Raw genomic sequence first — 17,666 nt, forward strand, 5'->3', positions numbered from 1 at the left:
TATCTCATAATATATTGTTCAGTCTCAAAGAAGTCCATGGCGTTCAGGTGATATTTTTTCAATGTCCTTTAATCGATGGGGGAAGGAATCATATAAGACATAACTTCTTAAAATTATTTATTTATTATTTTAAATGATCAATGATATTGAGTTGGTCTCCACTGGCGTGGATCGTGAGATAAGCGCTGGTGATTCTTGTATGATCTCTGACCCTATTCTATTTCATAAATTTTGTCTTGATTTCAAGATTTCTTTAAAGGTAGTATCACAGAACATTCGAAGCATTAACAAAAATATGACTGATTTTGAAGTGTTCTTGTCGCGAAGTACTGAGAAATTTGATTTGATCATATTAACAGAATGTTGGCTAAAAAACTCTGAGGCGGTACCATCCCTTGAAGGTTATAATTCATATAAAACATTGACATATGTTAACCAAAATAGTGGAATAGTCACATATGTTCGCAACGACATAAGTGAGATAACAGCTTTTGAACCTAATGTTGTTGATGCAGACGTCTTGGTAATAAAAATTGGCATAAACTATGCTTTTGTCTGTATATATCGTTCACCATCATTTAATTCAATCACAAACTTTCTTAATTCCATGGATGACTTGCTAACTACGTTAAAAAATATTCCTAATATATATATTATTGGCGACATCAACATTGACATATCTGAGAATACTGCGGATAATAGATCTGATGAATATTTGGACTTACTCTCGATTCATGGTTTCCTACCTAGTCATTTACTACCCACACGAGGTCAATCGTGCTTGGATCATTGCTTTGTTAAATCTAAAATAAAAGTTCGGACTGCTATTTGTGTATCTTCCATTACTGATCATAATTCGCTTTTCATGGCAGTGGTAGCTTCTGAGCAATTTTCACTAATACGTACGAAACTTGCACATAAAAAAATTAACTATGCGAAAGCGGTAAGACTATTATCGGAGGTAAACTGGTCAAGCTTACTGGAACTGTCTGATCCAGATACAGTCACTATCTTGTTGATAAAGAATGTCACAGAAGTTTTAGAAAAATGTACAAGAATATCATCAAATAGACAACAAATTAAGCAACCGTGGATCACGTCAGGTCTCTTACGTTGTATGAGGTTTCGTGATACTCTTCATCGACGACACAAAAAATATCCTCAGGACTTAAACTTAGCAATAACGTATAAACGTTACAGAAATTGCTGTAATAATTTGTTACATAAGTTAAAGAATGATTATGACCGAAATGAATTACAATTAAATAAATCCAACATCAAAAAGCAATGGAATATTATTAAAAGAGTCTGTGGTATATTGAATAACAACAGTAAAGATGTCCATAATGATCTTTATCGGATTGAAAGCACGCCACAGCAATCTGCCAATGCAGTCAACGACTTTTTTATTAATGTAGGCAGCGAACTTGCGGAGAATATTTTAAATGAAATTAAAATTAGTCAAGATATCTTAGCGCAAAATTACAAGTCCTCCTTATCATTATCTAACTCATTTTCATTAATGCATACAGATGATAATGAAATTAAAAAAATTGTGGCATCCCTAAAAAATTCATCATCGTCATCATGGGACGGGATATCTGCTATATTTGTAAAAAAGACTATTAATATTTTATGTACACCAATCTGTCATATGTGCAATCTTTGTTTTTCTCGGGGGATATTTCCAAAATTATTAAAGGAATCATCCGTAATACCTATATACAAAACAGGTGATAAAGGTAGTATTACAAATTATCGCCCAATCTCACTACTACCAACTTTTGCTAAAATACTAGAGAAACTTATAAATGTTCGGCTTAAAGGGTTTTTAGAGAAATATAACATTCCTTCGAATAACCAGTATGGCTTTAGAGCAAAAAAATCGACTACTGATGCCATTGAGGATGTTGTTACACATATAGCTCAGGCTCTAGATAACAAATCTAAATGCTTAGGCATCTTTTTGGACTTAAGTAAAGCTTTTGATACCGTTTCAATTCCACTCCTTTTGGTAAAGTTGGAGTGTATTGGAATTCGTGGTACTCCATTAGCACTCTTCAAAGACTATCTTTCTGAAAGGTATCAAAGCGTTATACTTGGAAATTATCATAGCAGTAAAGAACTGGTTAAATTCGGCGTTCCTCAGGGTTCTGTTCTGGGCCCCACTCTATTTTTAATATATATTGATTATCTTTGTAGGATTAAACTTTTCAATACTAAAATAATAACCTTTGCTGACGATACGGTTTTGTTAGTGACAGGTAATAGTTGGGAAAATGTATACAATACAGCGGAAAAAAGCATGAACGAAATAACTAAACAACTTCAGATGAATTTACTCACACTTAATATCAAAAAAACAAAATATCTACAGTTTTCAATAAGTAATAGTAGTCTACCAAACAGTAATTTTAATTTAAAAGTACATACGTGCAGTAACTACAATAAAAATTGTGAATGTTCTATTATCTCTTCAACCAATCAAATAAAATACCTTGGATTATTGTTAGACAAAAATCTTAATTGGAAGCCACATATTGAACAACTAAAAAATCGTATCCGTAAATTAATTCCGCTCTTTAAAAAAATAAGGCTCCTTAAGGACAAAAAAACTAGTAGGCTTGTATATATATCTCTATGCCAGTCTTTATTGTGCTACGGTATTACTGCTTGGGGTGGCGCAAAAAAAACTTCGCTAATTAAATTAGAAAGAACACAACGGTGTATTCTTAAGGTACTCAATTTTAAGCCTATGCGCTATCCAACACGTCAACTTTACTCAGAATGCTCATTACTTACCGTGCGCCAACTATACATTAAAAATATTATACTTAGACAACACAGACAACCAAGCAGTAATCTAGACAAAAGAAAACCTAGTCCTTATCATGTACCGTTCTGTAAAACCAATTTTGCACAGGGTTTTGCATATTATTTGGCACCCTTACTATATAATAAATTAAATAATAGCTTAAACATAAGAGACAAGACTAAATTTGTGTGTGGAAAAATGTTGGAAGAATATCTACGCAATTTTGACTATGTTGAGACTGAAAACTTTATTTTGGGTAATATTATTTAAATATTAAATTATTTATATTATAAATATGACTATTGTATGTTATATATCCATTGTTATGTTATGTTTATCTTATTTTATGTTATTTACCTATCCTTATCTATTTGAATAATATTTAATAATTGGATACATATATATACTATATATTTATATATAATATACATTATTACTTCATCTTATTCACAATACATATTTAACTTGTTTAATTTATTCACTTATTATTACTAGACCTTTATTTAAATAGGATTTTTGGTACATTTAAGATATCATACTTATAAAGTTAGTTTTTAATTTTGTGGTGCGTTTAATCTTTTTTTATTGCATATACTGTTCATCATAACGACTTGCTTTGAAAAAACTATCAGCCTAACAAGTGCAATTATGTGCTTTATTTGTGAGGCGGGAGCGTATATTCTGCCGTAACACAGTCTTAGACTAGCACGGAGTGTATAACTGCTATCGTCTACAGTAACGTACTAATAATTATTCTACCCACATTTACGTACACATTTTGTTTCAATCTGGTTAGTGCATGATTTGCAATAAGTTATCGTATGAAATGTTATAAGTCTTATTAACCATGTATTAGTAAAATATAATTTAATTTGGAGACAAAACAATTTAAATACATTGAGATAATATTAATATGGAGTCGATACCGCCTACACCACTTATGTTCCACTCAACATACGTCATGTGGCGTAACTGCACTCAGTCGCTTGCTCGCTCATTGGCGCGAACGTCACGCTCATTTTTTATTTGTTTTAAAGTGAAACGCATCAAATATGCCTACGTGTGTGTTACGATATTGCACAAATAATACAAATAATACGGAAAAGTGCAAAGGAATAACTTTTCAATCAGTAAGTAATTAGATAATAATTTTTAAAACTTAGTTAGAACAAAATTTTTGGCGGGCGACATTTTGCGTCATTTGTCATAGATTAAAAATTTAAGATATGACATTGGGCATGAAATAAGTGTTGTTAGTAATATTTGCTGGCGTATATTTTTATAGTATAAAATAATAATTTTACATATTTAGAAAAGCATAGACTGGTTGTTAATTGAAAAAAGGTGAAATCATGAAATATGAAAATCAATTACTTAATCACCAATTTTTTTTTTGTTAATTGATTTTAATCAATTTTAATTGATATTGTATATAAGCTACTGACTTGAACGTATAATTGAATTATTATTTATTTATCTGCACTAATATTATAAAGAGGAAAAATTTTGTTTGTTTGTTTGATTGTAATAAATAGGCTCATAAACTATTGGACCGATTTTGATGAAATTTGGCACAGACAATTTTTAGACCCTGAGAAAAAACATAGGCTACTTTTTATTGCGAAATATGTACCACGGGCGAAGCCGGGGCGGACCGCTAGTTCAGAGATTAATATTTTTTCTATTCAAGGTTTCCATGTCTGGGTCGTGAAGAAAGAGAAAATGGGTAACAACCGCAGTGAAGAAACCTGGTTACCATCCGATAGAACTAGCATCTGTTCATTGCATTTTCGCGATGAGGATAAATATACCACAAAAGCGGGAAGGCGTATTCTAAAGAAGTCTGCTGTTCCTTGTATTGATGTTAGTAATAATAATAAAATTTTACGGATTTGTATAACAAATAAAATATTATTTTAGCCATCACTAACATTATTATTATTATATTTATTTTAGCCGAAGGTGTGCTACAATAGTACTGGAACAATACAAGCAATTTCTGAGCCGGGAACATGTTCTGAGGATGATGAACTAAATACATATAAATAAACACAATTTTTACACGGCTTTTATTTTTTTTCTAAAAAAGGCTCAATTTGTAAGGAATGAAACTTCCCATAGCCCATATTGAACCTCCTCATCCTATATTATATGCCAGATATTGTTAGCCCCGCGTAGTAAAGTCAGTTTATATCTAAAATAAATATTAAGTAAGTACAAAGAAAATTTCAAGTCAACGTGCATGTAAGGAGTGGCACCCAATAAAATAGACAGAAAGAAACAAAGTGTCGCCTCTATAGCGGTGAGTCAGTGACATCGCATAATCTATGACTGTCTAGCCGTCATTCGCGCGCCCCGCGCCGCCATCTTGGCGCACAGATTTTGTTCGTGGTGTCTGCTCCATTATTAATATTATCTCAATGTTTAAATATAGGAACGTAAATAATTTTTTAAAGCATACTGAGATAAGTTTGTTTTCAATTCGTATTGTCGTGTAGTAATCGCCGTGAATTTTTTTAGGTAGTTTTCTTGTAATAAATATGTTAAAGATTAAAAAATCAAAATCTACGAAAGAACACTTGTAATGTATGTTTTATTAATGTTATTAATAAAATATTTGGCCTGTAACTATTATAAAATGTAACAATGTTTTAATGTGTAATATAATTGAAGGTCATCAAATGTTATCTCAGTGAGAAGTGTTAGAAGTCATCGTAATTACATCTTTTCTTATATTCCGATAATTGTAATAAAAATTAAACTGTTTTAATGTAATGTAATCTCCAAAAAAGAAATTTATCATGTATAAACTATAAATCATTAAAAAAGACGTTTTATAATATATATGTATACTATGTATATAGGGCATTAAGAAAGACAAATTGCATTGTTATTTTGTAAGATTTTTATTGTATGTGTACAAAAAAGTTTTTTTTGAATAAAGTTTAAAGTTTTTTTTTTTTTTTTTTTTATTATTATTAAATACATACTTAACTGATGTTAAAAAATAACAATAGGAATTCTGGATGTTACCTACACAAGTTAATTAATTAAAACAAAGCATATAACAATACTAGTGTTATACAAATATATATTCTTATATCTAATACAAATACGGTTGTTCATTTGTCACTAACCTAAACACCACGAAATGACCATTTCTGGAAAAATAAAAACCAGCAAAAAATTAACACAACCAAACAATACAGAAGTTAAACGTAGCAATGATAACGTTGATTAAAACCGCCGGGGGTTGCAAATTAAAAATACTTATATAGGTCAGGTTGGATTGCCGTTTCCATTGTACAATATTGCTAGAGTGCGTGTTCAACGCATTTCAAATGAGACGTGATCAAGGGAATTGCATTGTTCAATTTTGTATGCATTTATGCGAATAATGACCTGCATTTTTCTTGTTAATTATGAAAGTTTAATTAGCTTTCGGGCGACAATCTAGGGTACAGAAATTAAACTAGCAATTTGATATAACAACATATCTTATATTCAATTGAAAACCGTCCGATTCCTTGGTACAGTGGTTGACGAACGTGAGCGAACCAAGGGGTCCTGGGTTCGATTCGCGGTGGAGACGAAGGAAAAAAATGTCTCGGTCTGGCAAGACACAGAAGGCTGATCACCTACTTGTCCCTAAAGAGAATTGTTTAGTGAAACAGATGTATGCACAATGCATCTGCCCCTTACCCCACTTGGGACACGGGACTTCACTTTTTACTTTAACATTAACGTTAACGTTAACATTTATATTAACATTAACTTTAAAATTAACGTTAACATTTATATTAACATTAACGTTAACGCTAACATTTATATTAACATTAACTTTAACATTAACGTTAACATTTATATTAACATTAACGTTAACGCTAACATTTATATTAACATTAACATTAACTTAACTTTGACATTAACTTTGCCCTTAACTTTAACTTCACCAGGCACCACGAGTCCCCCCCACCGCTCGGGCGCCTCGCAGCCTACACACTAGCCCTGGGCGCGCTCTGCAAGGACCCTCGCTCGTTCCACGGCAGAGACCTGGTCTCCGCGCTACTCCATAGAGAACCACCTCATGACCTGGAGTTCGCATATGCAACCCTGGCTGCTTGTTCCTCTGCAGCGCATGTGAGACGCCGTCATATTAGACGGCTGTTGGATATCGCGAACGCGGCAGCTGATCATAGCCTAGGTAATGTATTAATTTGCTACTAACATTATATAAAATATGTAAAAAATTGTGAGGATGGATGTGTGTTAGTCTTTCACGCAAATGAAACTGAATGCTTTTTGTTGTTACTTGGCAGTTATGAAGCTTATGTAACAAAATTAAATATAAGTTATACAAATACATGAAATACAAGCTTTTTCCCGTGGTTTTATCAGCGGATGGAACAATCCATACACATGTAAAAATGGATATACTCACGGGATCATATAATGGATGGATATAATCATTTCTTGATTTGCTTTTTATGACATCACCCACAGCTCACTACTGAAAATGATTCATAACAATTAGCAACGGTGCGTGTAGACCTGTCTAGACAACTATGTCATCAATTGTATGAATAAATAAACAATTTACTCTATTACTAATGAAATTTCATGTTTCGTGCAATAAAAACATATTACTTTGAAAACACGAAACAACTAACCATTAACATACCAAAAGCTTATATGTAGTTATGCTTATGCCATTAGTCACGAAAACATACCTACATTGTGTTGAAAGCTATTTATAAATTGTGGTATGTTGTATGTGTAAAGTATGAAAACCTAAGTAGGTAGTGTATAAAAGTACTACCCTTTCACCCACAGCTTTATTTGTAAGGTTTTTGTAAAAAAGGAGTCTGTTACTTTCTCGACAATGTATAATCCTAATATTTTTACGTGAAATGTTGTTATTGTAAATTCTATACACAGGGTGGGGATCGTCGATCGTAGATCGTCGATCTGGCCAAACGTGGATGGCCATTTCACGAAATGCGACCATTTTTGTTTATTTATTAAAAAGCGATTCGCTTCTGGCGTGTTGTTTATTAAAGTCTAACCTAACCTAATCTAACTGTTTTCTATTGAAAAAACCATTCGCTTCTGGTATTCGCCGGCGCTACCGCGGCACTAACTTAAATTAAAATAAACAAGTTCTTAAAATATTCTGAATTTTTTAATGTTTTATGGACTCTCTAAGAAATTTTATACGATCTGGCCAAATGTCGATGACCAAATCGTGAAACGTTGACGATTTAACGATCTGATCAAACTATGTTGGCCATTTCATGAAATGAGCAAATCTACGATATGGCCACGACATATTATACACCATGTCAGAACACCGAACCGAAACCTAATTTTTATAACAGTTTTCATTAAATAAATAAATAAAAAAAAAATATTGGCCTGTTCAAAAACTCTACAACTTTAAAATATACTAGCGATTCGCCCTGATATCGCCCGGTTATCTAACAAAAAACCGGCCAAGTGCGAGTCGGGCTCGCGCACAAAGGGTTCCGTAGCAGCAAATATAATAAATTACAGTTAAATCAACCTATCTCAAAAACTATAAGAGATACTTTGATCAAACCAAAAATCGTTGAAAGAGTTAATTAGCATGCATCACCTCTATTTTTTTTAGAATTTTATACCCCGTAGTTATAAAAATAGAGGGGGGGGGACATACTTTTTACGACTTTGAGAGCTGATATCTCAAAAACCGTTCACTTTAAGAAAAATGTTTTTTAGAAAACTTTATATCATTTTAAAAGACCTTTCCATTGATACCCCACACGGGTATGTACATCGAAAAAAAAAATTTCATCCCTCAGTTACATGTATGGGGGGCCCCACCCCCAATTCTTTTTTTTACTATTTAGTGTCATATTTTTGTAGCGGTTCATACAACACATATTCCCATCAAATTTCATCACTGTAGTACTTATAGTTTCCGAGTAAATCGGCTGTGACAGACGGACAGACGGACAGACGGACAGACGGACATGACGAAACTATAAGGGTTCCGTTTTTGCCATTTTGGCTACGGAACCCTAAAAAAAACAACTTTTCAGCTTTATACCATTAGCATTTAATCTGGTAGATTATACATATCTATACAAATATAATAAAACTGAAGAGTTTGTTTGTTTGAACGCGCTAATCTCAGGAACAACTGGTCCGATTTGAAAATTTTTTTCGAAGTTAGATAGCCCATTTATCGAGGAAGGTTTTATGCTATATATCACGTTAGGACCAACAAGAGTGTAGCAATACGGGTGAAACCGTGGGGCACGGCTAGTTATAATATACAGTTACATTTTAATTTCAAAAGATAAGTACTAGATAGTACAATCATATTCGCAGACACCATATCGATGGTGATCCTGGCGCTCCGCTGCGTGGTGCAGGACCACCGGCACCGCAGCCTGCTGCACTTCGTGCGGCGCCCCATGGCGGGGCTCGCCAGACAGCAGCACCCCGATGGGAGTTTCGGCTCGCTTACCACTACTGCGTTGGCTATACAGGTTGGTTAATTGTTTGGGGACAGGATATTTTTTAAAGTGAAACTTTTATTACATCTTTTAAACTTTTTGGTCTGTGTAGCGCATGTCGCGTGACGGTCGAACCGTACGATAATTATCGTACAAATACGATAATTTTGTGCCTAAGTTTCACTTTTACCGTGGTTTCATAAAACCACACAACATTTTTTTTATTTTAATTGTCTTATTTCTTTATTTAAATGATTGTCAGATTAGAGACAAATTAAAAAAAGACGTGTTTAAAAAAAAAAGTTATTTCGTTGATTAAATTGTGAACTTTTTATTTAAAAGTATATTTTGTCTTAAAGATAATATAATTTACTACCTAACTTCCATACAATATAACATACTTAGTGACTTACATATCTACAAACTCAACATGTTAATAGCTCCTGAAAAACAGTTTACAATTACATATATTAGGAGCCTGCGTCATTAAATTTTTGTAAGATATATCCAATGGTGCAAATAAATGATTTATTTATTTATTTAATAACTTAACCTCAAATATGCAGAAAAATTTAAAATGAATGTTATAATCTTTAATCTAGGCTCTCGAAGACTCGGACAGCGGTCCGGGCGCGCACCAGCACTGGAGCCTCCCCGCGGCCCGCAAGTGGCTGCTCGAGTGTCAAGATACAGACGGCGGGTGGGGGGGGGTGGAGAACACCGCGGCGGCGGTCGCGGCGCTCACCCCCGCGTCGCTGGCGGCCGTGCGCCCGCCGCACTGCAGCGACAAGCTGCTGGACAGTCGCCACGAGCCATTTGGTAACGAAACCTCAATAAAGAACTTTATTTAGAGCGAATTCAGACTAGCGTTTCTTACGAGCGTATGATGAAGCGCATGAAGGCGCATATAGACGTCCCTTTGTCACACGTTGTTTGTTTACGAGCGTTAGTTTGCTTTTAGGCTCGTATAATCCAAGTTAATACTGACACGACTCTACAAATTCGAGCGAACACGCCGAAATATACAAAAAAACATCCGCTAGGCTAAAATGTTTCTTATGCTACGAAAAGGTGAACTTCAAATCCTACTATGTATTACCGTATTCGACATTCCATTTTCTATGTAAATACGAAAATCAACCCTAAAACATGACAAATATAATGTCACAAACATGACAAATTTAATAACAAAAAACGTAGCAGAGAAAATTTCTGCAACGCTCGTTTATCAAAAATTAAATCTAGAAATTTGAATCCCGTAGACAAAAAAGTATCGAAATATTTAAAGCTTATAATAATATATCGACGATGAAGTATCAATACCTCCTAACTAACATTTTAGCGATTTTCGTTTTATAGCATTTTCGTACTTAAAATAGAGTAATACATAGGCCCATAAAGGTCATTTCTCTGTAAACAGTCAATTTGAGCAAATATTAAAGTGTAGCAATACCTTATAACAAAAGTTGCGTCATTTTTGCTGGCAATATATTCTAACTAAACCCTGACGCGTCCGCTCTGTTTTTAAGCACGCTTTCCTTGGGCTCATTTACAGTTTATTCCTGGGTTAAAAGTGGTGAGTTTGGCATGCTTTCAAACCAAGAAGAAAGTATCCTAACACGTGCTTCTCCATAAACTCAACAAACCATCGCAAAATTCTTGACGATTTTTTTGATGCTTTTCCAAAACTACCATCGCATTATGCGCGTAAAGATACCAACAAATTGTTCGTAGAGTCAATTAAATTACTATGCATTGTACATGTTACTGGTATGACAAAACAGCTGCTGACCTGACGTCTAGCACTTTTGTTTCGTTTGTAATTAATTATCTGGAAAAGCATTGTGTAAGCCAACAGCTGCCTATTATTATATTTTCTGACGGAAGCCCGTACCAAAATCGCCTATATTTTGCGTGAGAGATGGAGGTAGGGGAAACCAGCTAAAACTGAAACCACCCGAGCACATTAAGCCAAGCAGCTTGTGAGGGCTTCGGAAGGCTTCAGGGAGGGACCCGGGAGACCCCAGGTGTCTTGCCCTGTACTCCGCAACCCCCGTACATTCCATGATGACGTGGGCTGCCGTTTCCTCGGACGTCATGCATGCTCTGCATAGCGGACTGTCTGTGATCCCTAAATTAAAGAGATGTTTGTTGAAGGGGCCGTGCCCTGTGAGAGTCCCTGTTATTACACGTAGTTGCACTCTACGTAGGTTGAGAATCTGACGTGCAAGTCTAGAGTCAATGTTTGGTAGGGCTTCTCTGGCTTGCTTGCAGTCAGATCTGCTTGAACATTCTGCTTTTTGTGCAGTGTTAATGAGCTGGGTAATCATCAGCCGGATCCAGCTTGCAGGTAGCGGTATAATGGGAAAAGGTCCCATGACCGGTGTTTGAGATACCCTTCTGGCTAATATGTCAGCAGCATCGTTTCCTCGTGAGTTACTGTGTCCTTTTATTCATTGTAGTACTAGGGACTTTCCCAGATCACATACCCTAGTTAGGGCTAGGTGACACTCTAGAATTAACCCTGAAGTGATTTCATGGCTTTTGATTGCCATGAGTGCTGCTTTGCTATCCGATAGGATCCGAATCGAAAAGTTGTTACATTCCATTTGATTATGGCTGAAGCTGCAAGTAGAAGTCCTAGGCATTCAGCCTGAAAGATTGTATTACGGGGTCCCAAGGGGTGCGAGATGTTAATGTTTAGGTCCTCAGAGAAGACCCCAGCACCCGTGCCATTTTCAGTCTTGGACCCGTCCGTGAAGATGAGTAAATCTTCGACGCTGTTGTGCTCTGATGTGTTCACGTAGCTGTATCTTATATTTCTTGACTTGAACGCCAACTTAAGAACAAAGAAATTTACGGTCCAAGTGATTATGCCACTACAGCCAAAGCAGCAAGAAAATCTCGTCCATATGAAGTTGAACAAATTGAAATAATCCATACTAATATTATAAATGCGAAAGTAACTCTGTCTGTCTGTCTGTCTGTTACTCAATAATGCCTAAACTACTGAACCAATTTCCATGAAATTTGGTATGGAGATATCTTCATACCCGAGAAAGGACATAGGCTACTTTTTATCCCGGGAAAATGACGCAATCCCACGGGAACGGGAACTATGCGGGTTTTTCTTTGACTGCGCGAGCGAAGCCGCGGGCGGAAACCTAGTGTTTTATATTTAAATCACTATCTTCGAGCATAATCACGTGTAGTGACAGGATTTTAAATCAAAATTTTACTATAGTATTGATACAAAAACCTAATATTAAAATAAAAAAATGTTATAATCTTTAGAACAATTTCTTCTAAGTATATTTAATTGGCAATAACTTGTATCTATAAAATACGGCTTTCTGTTTAAATAAAATTACAAGCAATATCTAATATCTGCATGTTTTTTTTTAAATCTTTGAAGTTACATTTAATAAATGATTCCATGATATCTAATATCCTTTGATAATGAACGTAAGCTAAAATAATAATTAAAAACAGTAACGAAAAAGAAATAAAACGTTTTTTTTATCTACTGAAAAATGTAGTTTTTGTAGTTAGCATATATTGACACTTCATCGTCGATATTCCATATCCTATTTTTTATATCTGCTCATAATCAATGACTGATCGCAGATGATAATAATATATAAAAAAAACCCTATTTCCAGAGAATGGTGGTGACGGTAACTTGAAGGTAGCGTACCAGACGCACACCGGCAACGACTCGGACGCTCGGAACGTGTCCTTCACTTACACGCTCTGGCTCGGCACCAATGTTACTGAAAACTACACTCTGTATATGGTTACGCCTAGGTATTTGTATTACTTTTTATCTAACTCACTCAAAAGAAGATTTTTGTGTTAAAGAACGTATAGTTACTTGTTTATATTTTGTTTGTTATTTAAATTGAATATTAATTACAGAACCTTTTTATAAATTATTTTTATGAAATGATGTTTTGCTCTTTTACGCAGCGAACACATACGTTTTACGTTACACGTTACTTACATCCTTTTTATTTTCTTTTTTAAATACATACCTTACAAACTTTTAAAACGTAACTTGCAATATTTTTGAATCAATTATGCTTTTCCATAAAATCATTAAAGGTACATTCGTAATCTAAGTTTCTAATTTTTATTGTTCTGTGTTTCTAATAGTATTAAATTGTGGTGTCGAAGGCGAATAAAAGATTTATTTTTCATTATTAATAAATTTATTTATCCATGTGCCACCGCCATATAAATTCCAGGAACGTATCGTTCTACCACGTGATGCAGATGGCAGCGGAACAAGAGCCCAAGTTCCAGTTCTCAGCGAGCTCGTGGCCGAACGGGCACTACGTGCACACGCTGGCGGGGCACGCGGAGGAGCCGCTCGGCTACCACTACTGGCTGCTGTACCGCCTGCCCGAGGTGCCCGACCCCGCCAGCCCGCCCGGCAACCAGCTCGTCGCGCCTGTCGGTTAGTTACACTTGTTGTTTTTTTTGAAGTGAAAACTTCTTTAGCGGCGTTGAGCACTTTTTCTGTAATGGGTATAAAATCTTAAACTCGCGTCAGGACACGTGACCTGATCGAAAAAGCGTAAGACGGATGAATATCAAACATGCTCAACGTTAATAATCAAGTTTTCACTTCTGCCGGCACTCTCGGAGTGCAACCCGTCTTTTTTTAGATCTTTATTTTTAAAAAGAAAATTTGTTCATAATCTGAACATATCTGATGTCATCCCCATAGGAACATTTTAATCTTATATTAACTATTTAATAATCTTAAGTACTTACAAACTAAAAAAAATTGGATGTTTGTAAAGTAGGTTTACGATCGAGATGTTTACGTAATAACATAATGCAGTGGCAGCGCTCGAGATGAGACGGGAGATCGGTCCGTCTCTCTCTCGTTATACCTGCGATCGCGCTCGTGAGGTTTTGGTGTGACACAAATACCGAATACTTACACCCTTCACATCAGTGAAACGATAATAATTATTCGTATCTTCTTCACAAGTTTTCGTAAATAATTCGACCAGTAAAACGAGTCGAGCATTTATTTTCATTTCTTATAAAGTCCTATTAATTTCTCCGTAACAAAATGATTGTTAATTTATTCAAAAAGTAATATTTTAATAATTTCAGGTGTCGACGACTTGCTAGTTGAAGATGGAGAGCACTACCTGTTCTGGTACAAGAAGCTGTAAATTTATTCCGATTTTCTTACACATATTTATTTCCGACTTTTCTGAATACTTCTCCAAAATTCAAGTGAGACCTGTAGAGAAATAGGATAATAGTAACCAATTAAGGCTATTTGACTGACTCAAAATGTTCTTCTTATCACTAAACGTATTCTATGACGTGATTTCTTATAACAAAGTGGCAATGAGGCATTTATTAGATTTTCAAATGTTTCACTTTTTTAAAGATTCGATTTATCCGCCTTTTTTTAAAAGCGCCTTTTAAAGTATCTACAACTGTAGTATCTAGTTGAACGAATACATATTTATTTACTTTATTCACAGTCAAATAGCCTTTTTAAAAATAATCTGTCTAATTAGTACTTCTTACAAATATATTTTATGTACTGCATTCTCCAATATATAGAATAGAAACCAAAGAATGTTAATTATAATCGATTTTACTGTAGTAATAGTTTAAGATAATATTTACTTAAAAATTTCAAATCATTTTAATGTAGTTAAGATTTATAGTATCTCTTACTAAAAATTGAAATAGAATCTAGGTAACCTTCTTCAATTCCTGTGTTTAAAAGGTTATTGACTTTCATATTCATTCCATAAATAATTTAACATTGTGAACTCAGCCCTAGTTTTAGTCTATAGATAATAGATGGACAAACGTAAAAAAAATATTCTGAGTCTGTAACAGTCATAAATTATTTCAATTTTTACCGCCAAAATATGCGCATAATAATTATGAATCCACGTTGTGCTTGTGTCGCCAATCGCACAATCTCTTGCGATCAATTATTGTCGCCTATTCAATTATTTTTGATATTTCTCATCAAGCCTATCATAACTCAAGTTTTTCAAGATAAGTAATGGATAAGAATTAGAGCTAGCGCGCACGAGCAACTTTGTCTCCGCAACTATTTTGTCTCTCCCATCAATTTGTATGGGGAGTTGCGTCGCTACGTGCGCGCACTTTCATACTAGCCCATAGGTGGGAGAGACAAAATAGTTGCGGAGACAAAATAGTTGCGGAGACAAAGTTGCTCGTGCGCGCTACCTCTTAAGATATCATCAGTACAGGTTGTCTTAATAATTAAATTTTTCATATCAAATCTATAGTTCAATAGTCGTTGTTAAAACATAGCAGTTACTAGATTTCTGGAAATATTCTTAAAACGCACAATCTTTAAATAATTAGTTCAATAGTAAAGTTAAAAAAATGTAGAATTTGCGTCTTTTATCTTCACAGATAACTTAAAATTCGCATCTTCTAAAATAATATTGTAGACAATTTGATAACCTATTAGTTTTTAACACCCATGTTTACTATATTCTTCAAAAATAAGAAAACCCAATACGTAATCTTCTTTTGTTCATATTTTAGAGTAACCATTGTAAAAACCACTCATTATTTTAAGTTTTTAAAACGTAATCATTAGGAGACTGAATCCATTCAAGTTAACATTAGATTTACATTTTTATTGTAACTTTTAAATGGTTCTTAATAAATTATTAAATTTAATTGTGTTTTATTTACTTATCCAACACCTGTCTACTATTTACCTGTCGTGTGTATTAATTGTAAGATAATATAATATAACAACATCTTATTTAATTACCTACGGTCTTACTATACACTGGGGTAGATCCCTTTAAAAATAATAAAAAGTGCAAAAAAATCGCAGTCGGATGAAACCCATTAGAAAAGGAGGGCAATATGATGAAAATTAAAGGAAAAATAAATTACGGTCAATCCGAGTTCGGGAAAAGGGAGGGGGGAGCTTTTAAGAGAAAAAAATAGTTTCTCTTGATTTCCGACAAAACTACAAGTCCTACGGAAAAAAATTCAATGGCAAAGTTGTAGGTAATAAAAAAATCTACAACTTTTGTATTGACAATTTTTTTCACATAACCTCAAAATTTAGGTGAAAAATTCAAAAAACCAAGTTTTTGGTTTTTTATTTTTAACTACTTCAAAATTTATTTATTTTCTACGACATTTGGTAGAAACTTGCTTTATTATGTCCCAAATACAATGTAATTTATTTGATTGAAAATATTTATTTTTTCGCCTTATTTTGAATTAATACCAAAAAAACAACCTAATTTTCAATCGAAAAGTCACCCGTCAAAATATCAGCTTTTTTTCAAAAACTTTGGGAGCCTTTTATTCATCAAAATCTCTACTTTTATACGGTGTAAAAAAAATAAACCTTACTATAGTAAATGTTCTCAGGAAATGCTTACAAACAGTGTCATAATTAGCTTTTACTAAATCAGGCACACTTCTCGAACTCTATATCTTCTCTTGTATTGGCTTTTCGGTAATATTTCAAAAGAAAAAAAATTATCTGTTCTAAGTATAATATTTTACAGCATATTCAAAAGCAAAATGATGTCGATAAAAACATTTCAGGTAGTTTGAGAAGTGTGCCTGATTTAGTAAAAGCTCATTTTCACACTGTTTGTATGCATTTTCTGAGAACATTTACTATGGTAATGTTTATTTTTTTTTACACCATATGAAAGTAGGGATTTCAATGAATAAAAAGCTCCCCAAGTTTTTGAAAAAAGCTGATATTTTGACGGGTGACTTTTCGATTGAAAATTAGGTTGTTTTTTTGTTATTAATTCAAAATAAGGCGAAAAAATAAATATTTTCAATCAAATAAATTACAGTGTATTTGGGACATAATAAAGCAAGTTTCCACCAAATTTCGTAGAAAAAAAGTAAATTTTGAAGTAGATAAAAATAAAAAACCAAAAACTTGGTTTTTTGAATTTTTCACCTAAATTTTGAGGTTATGTGAAAAAATTGTCAATACAAAAGTTGTAGATCTTTTTATTATCTACAACTTTGCCATTGAATTTTTTTCCGTAGGACTTGTAGTTTTGTCGGAAATCAAGAGAAACCATTTTTTTCTCTTAAAAGCTCCCCCCTCCCTTTTCCCGAACTCGGATTGACCGTAATTTATTTTTCCTTTAATTTTCATCATATTGCCCTCCTTTTCTAATGGGTTTCATCCGACTGCGATTTTTTTTTGTTTCAAAAATTATCTACTCTAGTCTACTAATAAAATGTTACCCATTCGCTTTGCAATGGATTAGTTATTGCAATAACCTATCTCGTTTTTATGATTGACGTTTCATGTGAGCAAAAGCAGGACA

The 17,666-nt window shown here is 33.9% G+C and overlaps 1 protein-coding gene across 1 annotated transcript in view; it reads left to right on the top strand.

Moving 5' to 3' along the window:
- Positions 1-14,647, top strand: part of LOC149899371 (uncharacterized protein CG3556) — a 91,375-nt gene extending 76,728 nt beyond the window's left edge. The window contains exons 6-11 of the mRNA XM_090114541.1: positions 6,772-7,019; positions 9,188-9,348; positions 9,918-10,134; positions 12,978-13,122; positions 13,563-13,774; positions 14,446-14,647. Coding sequence (XP_089970667.1) covers positions 6,772-7,019; positions 9,188-9,348; positions 9,918-10,134; positions 12,978-13,122; positions 13,563-13,774; positions 14,446-14,507 — 1,045 coding nt within the window. The 3' untranslated portion in view covers positions 14,508-14,647. The remainder of the gene's footprint in view (positions 1-6,771; positions 7,020-9,187; positions 9,349-9,917; positions 10,135-12,977; positions 13,123-13,562; positions 13,775-14,445) is intronic.
- Positions 14,648-17,666: the final 3,019 nt, after the last annotated feature.

The sequence above is a fragment of the Colias eurytheme genome, chromosome 21 (genome assembly GCF_061535395.1).
Source record: "Colias eurytheme isolate Ceu_HAF_F1 chromosome 21, ilColEury1 Martin Lab GWU primary, whole genome shotgun sequence".
In the NCBI taxonomy this organism is placed as follows: Eukaryota; Metazoa; Arthropoda; class Insecta; order Lepidoptera; family Pieridae; genus Colias; species Colias eurytheme.